This window comes from Balaenoptera ricei, chromosome 10 (assembly GCF_028023285.1).
Source record: "Balaenoptera ricei isolate mBalRic1 chromosome 10, mBalRic1.hap2, whole genome shotgun sequence".
Taxonomy (NCBI): Eukaryota; Metazoa; Chordata; class Mammalia; order Artiodactyla; family Balaenopteridae; genus Balaenoptera; species Balaenoptera ricei.
The window spans coordinates 45,053,159-45,066,604 of NC_082648.1; the positions used below are offsets into that span (position 1 = coordinate 45,053,159).

A 13,446-nucleotide genomic window follows, 5' to 3' on the forward strand; every position below is an offset into this window, starting at 1 on the left:
TGGCCTTTAAAACTGAGAGGGCGCTCTTTTTGGGCGGACACCTCGCGCGCAACTTTGTCTTGCACGCCTTAAGAGTGCAAGCGAGTCTTACCATTGGGCAATCTACCGGTCTTTCTTCTGCAAGTCCCTCCTTTCTCCCTCCCTCATTGGGCGGGGCAGCAGTGAAGGGGCGGGGCCTAGGCCGGGCTTGTGGCGCGCTGCTCCCTCCTCCTTACCCCCCCCCTCCCTGTCCGGTCCGGGTTCGCTTGCCTCGTCAGCGTCCGCGTTTTTCCTGGCCCCCCCCAACCCCCCCGGACAGGACCCCCTTGAGCTCGTCCCTCGGCTGCCACCATGAGCGGTAAGGATGAGTCCACTCCAAGCTTAGGGGTGGGAGGGGAGTGAGGGGGCGCGCGCGAGGGCCGACCGGGCGGTCCCCGCCGTAGGGGGGACGGGCGGGAGGCGGCGGCGGCGGCCTTGGTCCCGCCCGGGGCGGAGGGAAGGGAGGGAGAAGGGGCAGTGGCGGGGCCTCCGCGGAGGAGGGGGATGGGCCACCCGCCCCGGGGGAGGGGGCAGCGTGGCCTCGCCCGCCCCCTGCCCGCCCCGGCCACGGGGGACGGGCCTTACCCCCCACTACTCGGCCGCCCGCCTGAGGCTCCTCCTGCCGGGGGCTGGAGCCGCGGGGGCGGCCCGAGCAGTGCAGGCCCCGCCCGGGCCAACCGCCTCCCTGGTCCGCCCTCTGGTCGCCGCCGGCCCCAAGGCCCTCCCCCACCCCCCGGCCGTAGATTACCCCTCCCCCCCGCAAATTACCCCTCCCCCCTACCGTCCCGCCCTTTCCACGCCCCTCACCCCGAAACCGCCCTTTCCCTCTAGGGCCCGCCCTGTAGCCGCTCCGAAACGCCTGATTTCTAACCCCTGGACCTCTTTAGCCCCTTACTAGTATTCACAGATGTTTCCCCATTCAAACTTTTTATCTGTTCTTTTCCCCTTTCTCTTCCTTTCCTCTTGTTATTTTTTACACTTGAATTTTTCTTTTTCCCTATCTCCTTTGACCCTATTTTCAGCAAGCTTTCCATCTACCCACATGTTGTTTTGTGCCTTACCTATCCTTTTTTTCCCCAGGATACTTTTAAACTCTTTCAACATGCCCACCGACCTTCACATTTCCTATATCAAAAGCACCTTTTCAATGTTTTCTGAGTTTAATTTTGTGCAAGGGAGAGTTGAGGCCCAGTTTTGGCACCACCTAGCCTAGTTCACATCTACTGGTTCTACAACTGTTCCTTCTCCCCCAATCCTTTTTTTTTTTTTTTTTCTTCATACTGGCGCCTTTCACCTTCCTGTTAGTCATTTCTGTTTCATCACAGCCTCCTTTACCCTTCCTCACTTTACTCTTTTCCTTTCTCCAACTTTAAGTTATTTTTAAATTCTTTTTAGACCAAGATCACTCCATGGATGAAATGACAGCTGTGGTGAAGATTGAAAAAGGAGTTGGTGGCAATAACGGGGGCAATGGTAGTGGTGGTGGTGCCTTTTCTCAGGCTCGAAGCAGCAGCACAGGCAGTAGCAGCAGCAGTGGAGGAGGAGGAGGGCAGGTAAGTGAGGATCTGGACAGAGTGGGGAAGGTGTTGAGAGGATGTAAATATTCGTAGATGATTGTCTTACTTTTCATAGGAAAATTTTTAAGAAAGGGCTGAACTTTTATAGATAGGGAAGTAAGCACAGAGAGACAAGTAGCTTGGAGATCCCCCCAAATGAGAATTTCAGCAATATAGATAGGTCAGCTTTTTGTTTTTGTTTTTTTCTCCTTCTTTGCACTGTTTTGCTGTTTATATTTTGTGTACTACCCCCTGGGCTGACAGATGGGTGTCACTAAAGTAACTCCTTTCCTCTCCTTTATTTCTGGCCAGGAATCCCAGCCATCCCCTTTGGCCCTGCTGGCAGCAACTTGCAGCAGAATTGAGTCACCCAATGAAAACAGCAACAACTCCCAGGGCCCAAGCCAGTCAGGGGGCACAGGTGAGCTTGACCTCACAGCCACACAACTTTCCCAGGGTGCCAATGGCTGGCAGATCATCTCTTCCTCCTCTGGGGCTACCCCTACCTCGAAGGAACAGAGTGGCAGCAGTACCAATGGCAACAATGGCAGTGAGTCTTCCAAGAATCGCACGGTCTCTGGTGGGCAGTATGTTGTGGCTGCCACCTCCAACCTACAGAACCAGCAAGTCCTGACAGGACTGCCTGGAGTGATGCCTAATATTCAGTATCAAGTAATCCCACAGTTCCAGACCGTTGATGGGCAACAGCTGCAATTTGCTGCCACTGGGGCTCAAGTGCAGCAGGATGGTTCAGGTCAGATACAGATCATACCAGGTGCAAACCAACAGATCATCACAAATCGAGGAAGTGGAGGCAACATCATTGCTGCTATGCCAAACCTACTCCAGCAAGCTGTCCCTCTCCAAGGCCTGGCTAATAATGTACTCTCAGGACAGACTCAGTATGTGACCAATGTACCAGTGGCCCTGAATGGGAATATTACCTTGCTACCTGTCAACAGCGTTTCCGCAGCTACCTTGACTCCTAGCTCTCAGGCAGTCACGATCAGCAGCTCTGGGTCCCAGGAGAGTGGCTCACAGCCTGTCACCTCAGGGACTGCCATCAGTTCTGCCAGTTTGGTATCATCACAAGCCAGTTCCAGCTCCTTTTTCACCAATGCCAATAGCTACTCAACAACTACTACCACCAGCAACATGGGAATTATGAACTTTACCACCAGCGGATCAGCAGGGACCAACTCTCAAAGCCAGACACCACAGAGGGTCAGTGGGCTGCAGGGATCTGATGCTCTGAACATCCAGCAGAACCAGACATCTGGAGGCTCACTGCAAGCAAGTCAACAAAAAGAGGGAGAGCAAAACCAGCAGACGCAGCAACAACAACAAATTCTCATCCAGCCTCAGCTAGTTCAAGGGGGACAGGCCCTCCAGGCCCTCCAAGCAGCCCCACTGTCAGGGCAGACCTTTACAACTCAAGCTATCTCCCAGGAAACCCTCCAGAACCTTCAGCTTCAGGCTGTTCCAAACTCTGGCCCTATCATCATCCGGACACCAACAGTGGGGCCCAATGGACAGGTCAGTTGGCAGACTCTTCAGCTGCAGAACCTCCAAGTTCAGAACCCACAGGCCCAGACAATCACCTTGGCCCCAATGCAGGGTGTTTCCTTGGGGCAGACCAGCAGCAGCAGTACCACCCTTACACCTATTGCCTCAGCTGCCTCCATCCCTGCCGGCACAGTCACTGTGAATGCTGCTCAGCTCTCCTCCATGCCTGGCCTCCAGACCATTAACCTCAGTGCATTGGGTGCTTCAGGAATCCAGGTGCACCAGCTTCCAAGTCTGCCCTTGGCTATAGCAAATGCCTCAGGTAAGGCTTGAAATCTTTTGTATTTATCTCCAGAGCTACCTAGCATCCTAGCTGAAACTATTGAGTCTAAAGAAGGGAGTAGAACCTCTTGAGGGTAACACTTTCTTGAGGGCAAGTCAATTAGAGAAATAGCAGTGATTCTAAGTCATTTGGAACTGACTTAATGGAATCTTTTTTTTTTCCTCAGTTAATCTGATGAGAAAGGAGCCCTTCTGGGCAGTGTCCCTGGGGTCTGGGGTCTCTGTACTTCAGTGCCTTTGGTGCTACGGAACAAGGGTCGGCAAACTTTTTCTGTAAACTGTCAGACAGTAAATATTTTAGGCCTTGTGGGCCACATGTGGTTTCAGTTACATGTACTTTTTTGTTTGGTTTTTGCAACACTTTAAAAATATAAAACCATTCTTACCTTGAGGGCTTTATTTGGCCTGAGGGCTCACCCCTGCGGGATAGGAATTGATTATAAACTTAACCTGTTTGTAGGGCAGTTATTAAATCATCAGATACTTCTCATGAACTGTAAGCAAGGGAAAAGTGATGGATTCCAAAGGACTTTTCAACACAATAAGTTCCCTGGTTAATCTTTAGTTAACCAGAAGAGCATACCCTCTGAGCAAGCAAGGTTTAATTTTTTCAACTCCTACTTACCCTGAAAGTACTTATGTGTATTTTTAACAAGCTTCATAGGTGATTCTTTTTTTTTTAAATTTATTTATTTTTTGTTTCTTAGGCTTCCGAGGTGATTCTGATACTTCCTAGATTAGAGAGCCACTTCCTAGTCTGCTTTGAAAGTAGTGTGTGGTTGAGAAGGGAGGGGCGAGAAAGGGAGTGGGGCCCAGAATGGAGTTTGGGAGGTGGAGCTGAGAGGAGTTGGGAATAAGGAGAACTTTGAAGGGGAAAGAGTCGTCAGGGAAGAGGTATATATTGGAATGTATGTTGAATCAGTTGATGCTACTATTCAGTCATTTATTTTGAACTATGTTCACTAGTATTGGTTAATTTGAAATTTAAAACATTTATTTAAAAAGGTGAAAGTTTATTTAGAATTTATCATTTTAAATTCCATGGTGATGGAGCTAATCTTTAATAAAGCACATTAGGATACATACACATTTTTATATTCTGGCATGATATATACAAGTTATGATGGGAAATAGTTTAATACCACCGAACTTCTACTTCTTTTGGAATATGTGTGGGTTTATTAACTGTTTACTTTTATTATAGAGTTCTCATTGCGTTTAGACTGGTTCTTATGTAAGAGAGGATGACAAATAGGCAACCATATTTCCTGCCTTTTGCAGTTCAGGAAAATCTGTGCTGGGGAGGTCTGCTCAAGTTCCCTACTTTCTTACAGTCTTGTAGTGTGTTTAAAATTAGTACATTTTGAGCCTTAACAGACAGTAATTTTCTTAGTGAATTGGAGATCTTGGAATAGAAAGTTAGAGGTGGAAGGGACCTGAGAAAATCATCTCATACAACTGCCTTATTTTCTAGATGAGTACTTTGAGATACTGGGAAGCACTTAAGTGATGAGACTACTTGCTGTTAGTTCTAGTCTGGGGCATTCATTACCTGTTAGTTTTAACTTGGGACATGAGAAATCCTTTAGACTGTTTAAAATGTTTCAGAAAAGATATTTTTGTTTCTTTGAAATTTAAGGCTCTAGAGCTGGCAAGTGTTTTATAGGCTAAAAATTATGGGAGTAGAAATGGGAAAAGTTTAATAAAAACTGAACCCAACAGCCTGGAAAATTAGACACTTTCTGGGTAATCTACATTTGTGTTTGTTTTCTCTTTGCTCTTAGGTTGTTGTATCCAGCAGTTTTGCTCTTCAAAGGAAAGCAAAACTGAGATTGTTCTAGTTAGTAATAATTTGGATCCTTGCAATTTTTAAAAGGTTTATAACTTCAGCTCTAAGGAACAGTTCTGAGACTTTCATTGCTAAATCATGCTCTGGGGAAGTCTGCCATTTACTATGTCATAAGATAGGGCTACCTACCTAGCTGTTATTGATGGTCTCTGAGCTCTAGAAAATGCACGCCTTTTTGTAAGGTAGCAGCAGTTTGACATTCACTAAGGAGAGAATGAGGCTCTGAAAGGCCATTTTGTGTGAGTTGAGATTGCTTTATTAATAGTGGTTTCTGAAGATACGTATTTCTTCCTTTCTGGTTAGTCATACTTGTGCAACATTTTTTTCCCCTTCAATTGATCTGACTTCAGCCTTAATGAAAGATAATAAAGTCATTTCCTGGAAGCTTAGTGCTCCTTAGCTGTTGTGTGGCTGCTACAAAGTGCCTCATGTATAGTTATTTCTGATATATGGTTTTTCTGGTATATAGTTATTTTATTAGAAAAACTCAACCTCTTGGCAGTATGATGTAGTGGAAAGAGCTTTGGATATCAAATCATGTTGTAAGATACAGAGAGGTAGGTAGATAGCACTCTGCAAAGTGAGACATTATTATTACATGGTTGTGGAAGACTGCAGCTTAGTATGTTTACTTTACTTTTTTTTTTTTGGCCACATTGCAGGGCTTGTGGGATCCTAGTTACCCGACCAGGGATCTAAGGAACCCATCCCCCCTCCTCCCCCCGCCCCCGCCCCCGGCAGTGGAGGCGAGGAGTCCCAGCCACTGGACCGCCAGGGAATTCCCACATTTATTATTTTTAAAAAGTAACGTTTAAAAATCTTCTAAGCTCTCATTTTGACTTTCACTATGTTTGTTTGCTTGAATGTACAGGCGAAGGCACAAACTTAGAACCAAATAAGCCCGCCGTCTCTGTATTCCTGTTTTTCACAGCTCTGCCCCTGGTGGGTGGTGGTGAAGAAGGGACCACCCAGTAAACTGAGTTTAGTTTCCAGACAGTGAAATGATCTATGGGCTCTTAGTTTTTGTTGTTTTTTAAGTTAGAAGCTTTTTTTTTTTTTTTTTTTTTAATCAACACCCTTTCTCCTTTATCAGCACCCTTTTTCCTTTCATTTTGTAGTCATACGCTCATAGATCTTGCTTTTTTTTTTTTTTTTTTTTTTTTAACCTTAAAGCTTCAGATTTTTTCTCAGCCACTACTAAATCCAGAAAACTCTTCCCCCAGGTTGAGGAGGGGCCTGGTTTTGAAAGACTTAGTTTGGATGACTTTGTGGGAGTTCTGCCTAATAAAGAGTGCAGGGGTGGGCTTTGGCAAGAGAATAGAGCACATTTCCTTGATGGCTATATAATTCACTCGAGAAGCAAATTTCTGGCACTAAAAATAAAAATTTCACATCTGCTCAGTTTTATCGGGGTCAGGAAAATGTCTCCTCTTAGAAGTTAAGTTGAATGCGATACCAGAGTTGGTTTGCCAAGTGTCGCTAAACTTGGGGTCAGATTGCTGAGACCTAATTTGTTAAGAGAGTTGTATTTTAGACTAGTTCATTTGAACATTAGTGATAAGTAGGTTTAGATGATTTAAATGTGTTCAAAATTAACATTCTAGTGCAAAAGGTTATACAACAGAATTTTCTATTTTAAAATAATATACTTTTATCAAATATAAAATGTTTCTGCATCATTTGTTGTACCTAATATTATATTTGATTCTTAGTGTGATTTTTTTAAGTGCTTTTTAAACGAGTTCAGTGTAAGTAGAAAAGGTCTCCTTTAAAACCTAGGTGCCTTGATTGATTTGAAAAGACTGAGAAGGCAGTCTTGAGACCTTTTCAATTGCTCCTATTTATTCATTCCAGTAGCTTTCTGTCAATGACGTCATTGTTAAATCCCGTTGCATTGTGTAATGTGGCCATTTTAGTTCTTAATTAAATAACGAGCACAAGGGTGCCTAGTGTTTCAGAAAAATTTAGTTATCTGTTCTCATATCTCCCTTTCCCTTTAATTGTTCTACTTTGTAAAGTAGCATATAAATGTTGGCACTAAAACTTTAGTTCTGCTCATTCCTTGCTTCTGATTGTTTTGTTTTCCCTCCTTGAAAATGTTTTAAATGTAAGATGAAAATCTGTAGAAAAGCTTTATTACATAATGCTTTGTAAGTTTCTGATTGGGTGTCTGTAAACATTAATAGATAATAATTAGTTGAAATTTTTCAATTTGCTGTTTAATTGAAAAACAGGCATATTTTTCATATTTCATACAGAAGGGATATCACAATAGTACTATCCCTTTCTCTAACATTTAGCATTATTATGCAGGCCCTGGTGTTCTGAAGCATTATTTAAAAGGTATATGCCACACTATGATTACATTGTTAATACTATTCTAGGTTTTAAGAATTGGGCCCCTTAAAAGACCCTGAAAAAGTTTCTGAAGAAAGTTTTTTTCTTCAGAGTTGGTTGCAAATCTGGACTGTAATTTGAATTTATACTTTTCATTCCAGTGTTTTTAATTTTAATTAACTATTTATTTATTTTAAAAATATTCATTTATTTATTTGGCTGCTCCAGGTCTTAGTTGCGGCACGCGGGATCTCTGTTGTGGTGTGCAGGATGTTTAGTTGCAGCATGTATGCGGGATCTAGTTCCCTGACCAGGGATCGAACTTGGGCCGCCTGCACTGGGAGCGTGGAGTCTTAACCACTGGACCACCAGGGAAGGCCCTCACTCCAGTGTGTTTTAAACTCTGAGTGGCTTATGGAAACTGCGTAGTATAACTTGTTTGACAAGTTGGGCGTGCCTGTCTAATTTACTATGAATCCTTCTCACCCTATATCTATGTGCAAAATAAATAATAATTTAATGATTTCAAAGAAGGGGTTAAAATATAAAATACCCAGGTCAAGACAAAGACTTGCCCTTTACAAGATGAGAGAACTCAGTTAAAAATCTACATCTCTGAAGGAATTCCCTGGTGGTCCAGTGGTTAGGACTCGGCTCTTTTCACTGCTATGGGCCTGGGTTGTCTCTGGTCAGGGAACTGAGATCCTGCAAGCCGCGCGGTGAGGCCAAAACAAAACAAAAACAAAACAAAAAATCTGCATCTCTGAAAAAAATTTTTTAAACGGTTTTCATAGGAAATCAAATATTTGCTGCAAATAATCTAAGTAAGGTTAAATGCTATTGAGATAGATCTTTTCAGATTATTCCATATGTTCTTCATTAACTTGACCCTGTTTGGATTGCTTAGAAGGGGGGTGAGGATCCCCTCCAATTCCCTCCTTTTTTTTAAATATATTTATTTGGTTGTGCTGGGTCTTAGTTGCAGGAGGTGGGCTCCTTAGCTGCAGTTCGTGGGCTCCTTAGTTGCGGCATGCATGTGGGATCTAGTTCCCCAACCAGGGATCGAGCCTGGGCCCCCTGCATTGGGAGCATGGAGTCTTATCCACTGTGCCACCAAGGAAGTCCCTCCAGTACCCTCCTTTTGGAAACCTAAGGTGTAGAAAGATGCAGTGACTTGCCAAAGGTCAGTGACAAAATTTACAGAGTGATAGAGGTCTTCTGACTTCAGATGAGTATCCTTTCCACTACACTACTACTCTCTCTTTTTTTTTAAATAAATTTGTTTATTTTTGGCTGCGTTGGGTCTTTGTTGCTGCATGCGGGCTTTCTCTAGTTACGGTGAGCGGGAGCTACTCTTCGTTGTGGTGCGTGTGCTTCTCATTGCAGTGGCTTCTCTTGTTGCAGAGCATGGGCTCTAGGCACGCGGGCTTCAGTAGTTGTGGCTCGTGGGCTCTAGAGCGCAGACTCAGTAGTTGTGGCACACAGGCTTAGTTGCTCCACGGCATGTGGGATCTTCCCGGACCAGGGCTCGAACCCGTGTCCCCTGCATTGGCAGGTGGATTCTTAACCACTGCGCCACCAGGGAAGTCCGAAGTTTAGCAAAATTTATTGAGCATTTATTGTGTGTCAGATGTGTTAGGCTCTTGGAATTCATTGAAACAGATATGTTCCCGTGCCTTCTTGGAGCTCCAGTTGCTGTTGCGTTATAGTTACCTACACTTAGTGCATTTCGGGGAGGGGGGAACCAGTTTTCACACAACTAATCCTGAGAGTTGCACCAAAATATATTAAATAATAGGGTCCCACAGTATTTTGGATTTATATTATAGTCTCGTTGTACTGTGTTATATATTGTCAGGTTATTTATTTTTAATTAAAAATGCTGTCATGGACTTCCCTGGTGGCGCAGTGGTTAAGAATCCACCTGCCAGTGCAGGGGACACGGGTTCGAGCCCTGGTCCGGGAAGATCCCACATGCCGCGGAGCAGCTAAGCCTGTGCGCCACAACTACTGAGCCTGCGCTCTAGAGCCCGTGAGACACAACTACTGAGCCCGCATGCCTAGAGCCCATGCTCCGCAACAAGAGAAGCCACCGCAATGAAGAGTAGCCCCCGCTCACCGCAACTAGAGAAAAGCCCATGCACAGCAACAAAGACCCAACGCAGCCAAAAATAAAATAAATAAATTTATTTTAAAAAATAAATAAAAAGGCTGTCATGTCCTTTAATACTTAATTGTTTTTACTTTTACTTATAATTTTGGCTCAAGTTTGTAAAAGAAGATGCATGGAAAGAGGGAAGAGATTTGTATATATATTGTGATGTACTTAATGATATTTTTGCTTGGTTGCTGTTAAATCCCTAGCATTTATGTAGTTTTAGAAAAAATTGATTAAAACGAAAGAATATGAAAAGTAATATAGATTTTTTTTTATATAGATATTTTTAAATAAGTATTTTTAATTGTGGTAAAAACCACATAACATAAAATGTACCATCTTAACCATTTTTAAGTGTACAGGTCAGTGATATTAAGTATATTCACATTGATATGCAACAGATCTCCAAAACTTTTTCATCTTACAAAACTGAAACACTATCTATACCTATTAAAATCCTATTTCCCCCTCTTCCCAGCGCCTTGCAGCCATTATTCTGCTTTGTATTTCTATGAATTTGACTACTTTAAATATCTCGTGTAAGTGGAATCATAGGGTATTTGTCTTTTTGCAACAGGCTTATTTCATCTAGCATAATGTCTTGTAAGCTCATCCATATTGTAGCATGTGACAGGATTTCCTTCCTTTTTAATGCTGAATAATATTCCATTGTATGTATATACTACATTTTCTTTATCCGTTCATCTGTGATGGCCATTTGGCTTTCTTTGACCTCTTGGCAATTGTGAATAGTGTGGCTGTGAACTTGGGTGTGCAAATATCTCTTTGAGATCCTGCTTTCAGTTCTTTTGGATATGTACCCAGAAGTAGGATTGCTGGATCATATGGTAATTCTACTTTTTTTTAATTTTTAGTTTTTTCATTTATTTATTTATTTCTGGCCGTGCTGTGCGGCTTGCGGGGATCTCAGTTCCGCGACCAGTGATTGAACCTGGGCCCCGGCAGTAAAAGTGCCAAGTCCTAACCAGTGGAACGTCAGGGAACTCCCAAGTAATTCTGTTTTTAATTTTTTGAGGAAATATATTTTGTAGTTTTGCTTTTAGCTTCTATAAACAAAGATTTTAAAAAACTACGTTTCCATACTATGTTTTCAGTTAGAACTACATTTTAAGCTTTTTTGTCTGATTATAAGATTATTTCCAGATAAGATTATTTCCAGATTTCCTGTAAGATTATTTCCAGATTTCCTAATCTAATGGAGCAAAATCATTAATACACTATAGCTGATATCCAGCTGCTTTTACATTATTTAAATATGGATATTTGTAATGTAAGATGCTTAAAATGGAGCTCAAGGATTGAGATTTGAGACAGGAATTATTACCGTTTAGGATTGCACATGAAGAATTGTTAATGATAAGGAATTCCCTGGCGGTCCAGTGGTTAGGACTCCAAGCTTCCACTGCAGGGGGCCCTGGTTTGATCCCTGGTCGGGGAACTAATATCCCACAAGCTGTGCGGCACGGCAAAAAAAAAAGGAAAAAAAATTGTCATGATATACAATGTTTTTTTTAAAAAATTAATTTTATTATTTTAATAAATTTATTTTTGGCTGCATTGGGTCTGTTACTGCGCGCGGGCTCTCTCTAGTTGTGGCGAGCGGGAGCTATTCTTCATTGCAGTGCGCAAGCTTCTCATTGCAGTGGCTTCTCTTGTTGCGGAGCACAGGCTCTAGGTGTGCGGGCTTAGTAGTTGTGGCTCGCGGGCTCTAGAGCACAGGCTCAATAGTTGTGGCGCACGGGTTTAGTTGTTCCGTGGCATGTGGGATCTTCCCAGACCAGGGATCGAACCCATGTCCCCTGCATTGGCAGGGGGATTCTTAACCACTGTGCCACCAGTGAAGTCCTAATTTTATTATTTTTTTAATACAGCAGGTACAATGTTGTTTTTTTTCTTTTTTAAAGGGAAATTGAGGCTGGATTGTGAAGGGTCTTTTATTATGCATTTCTTTTTAATATTTATTTTATTTATTTATTATTTTTGGCCATGTTGGGTCTTTGCTGCTACATGCGAGCTTTCTCTAGTTTCCCGAGCGGGGGCTACTCTTCGTTGAGGTGCGCAGGCTTCTCATTGTGGTGGCTTCTCTTGTTGCGGAGCACGGGCTTTAGGCACGTGAGCTTCAATAGTTGTGGCACGCAGGCTCTAGAGCGCAGGCTCGGTAGTTGTGGCGCATTGGCTTAGTTGCTTTGCGGCATGTGGGATCTTCCTGGACCAGGGCTTGAACCTGTGTCCCCTGCATTGGCAGGTGGATTCTCAACCACTGCGCCACCAGGGAAGTCCCCACGTTGTACTATTTTTAACTGAAATGTGAAATTCAGATGCATCCAGACTTAAATTACTAATGGTTCTTTGATTTATTCCTGAAAACATTCTGATGAATAATTGACTTAAGTCTTAAAATTTTATTGCAATAACCAGAATGGAGACATTATAAAATATTATCATATTACATTATCTAGATGGGTTTTACCATAAAAATTTAAGAAATAGGCATTTAAACTTTAAGAAATAGGCACATATAAGAGGGGTTACATGAAATAGGCACTTTCATTTCCCGTACTTCTTTCTTAGTATTGAAAATTTTTACTCCATGGACTGTTTGGTTTTAATCATTGCTTTGCTTGCAAAGGAGTTTGATGCTGTTTAAAAGTGGTACCACCCAAGAAATTTGTCCCTTTCCAAAAAGCTAAGGATCAAACTTACAACAAACTTTTCATTTTGTTTAGCTCCATAAAGGCTCAGTATTATAGATAGTATTGTCCAGAATGATTCTCTTAATGAGAATGTTACTGAAGGACTACTAATGTTGCATCATCTGAAGACCCCCAGGTATCCCAGGACCACAGTAGCGGATGGTTTGGAGATACCTGGCATTGTGCTCAGCATGCTCTACAATATTGTACCTAGAGCAAACAAAAATATAAAGGTTATGTTTGGAAAACATGAGCTTCTGTTCAGAAGTCAAGTTCTGAGGCTTTTCTAATTCTGGTTCAAAACCACCATCAGGCCCATGCAGCTGCCTTCTGAAACCTGAAATGGAGGCTGAAAATGAAAGCTACTGCTGCACGTGAATGGTTCTGTTTATAAGTGAGTCATATTGTGTCATGTCTCCTGTTTTCTTATACCACCTCCACACCACCCCCATTTCTATTCCCAACCTCCCGTGAGATGTTGGTACTATGAACAAACACAGGCACTTGCTAAAGAGTACTGGTTTTTTTTTTTTTCCTGTTTGCTATGCTGCTGTTAGGAGGGAAAATGAAATGACTCTTTGAAAGTACAATATAAAAATCCACAAAATTGTTAGGAGATTGGGAACAGTTGTTGGGAAAAGTTTTTCTACTTGGTTAGTGCTCTTCTGGATGGGAAGTTATAGATGACTGACTGTAAGTGGGATCTTAAAGCCAAAATACTGCGGTTTGTTTTTTGTTTTAAATACTGTTTTTGCAGATGAACAAGTCTCACATCCTGTGTAGTATAAGATTGAACAGTTTAGCTGGACGAAATAACTCCAGCTCTGAAACTAGCAGTAATTGAAAATCCTTTGTGAAAGAAAAAGAAAGTTTGTCCTGAATGAGATATTCAGTATGGACAGGGGAGTGATACACTAGGATCCAAATCATAACTTTGCTTCTTACTGGCTATGTGACTTAGGGGAA

At 42.7% G+C, this 13,446-nt stretch overlaps 1 protein-coding gene across 1 annotated transcript in view; it reads left to right on the top strand.

The window, feature by feature from the left end:
• The first annotated feature begins 215 nt into the window (after nt 1-215).
• The window catches only part of SP1 (Sp1 transcription factor), a 42,197-nt gene continuing 28,966 nt past the window's right edge, over nt 216-13,446 (top strand). The window contains exons 1-3 of the mRNA XM_059935992.1: nt 216-337; nt 1,414-1,571; nt 1,887-3,402. Of these exons, the coding sequence (XP_059791975.1) occupies nt 331-337; nt 1,414-1,571; nt 1,887-3,402 (1,681 nt within the window). The 5' untranslated portion in view covers nt 216-330. The remainder of the gene's footprint in view (nt 338-1,413; nt 1,572-1,886; nt 3,403-13,446) is intronic.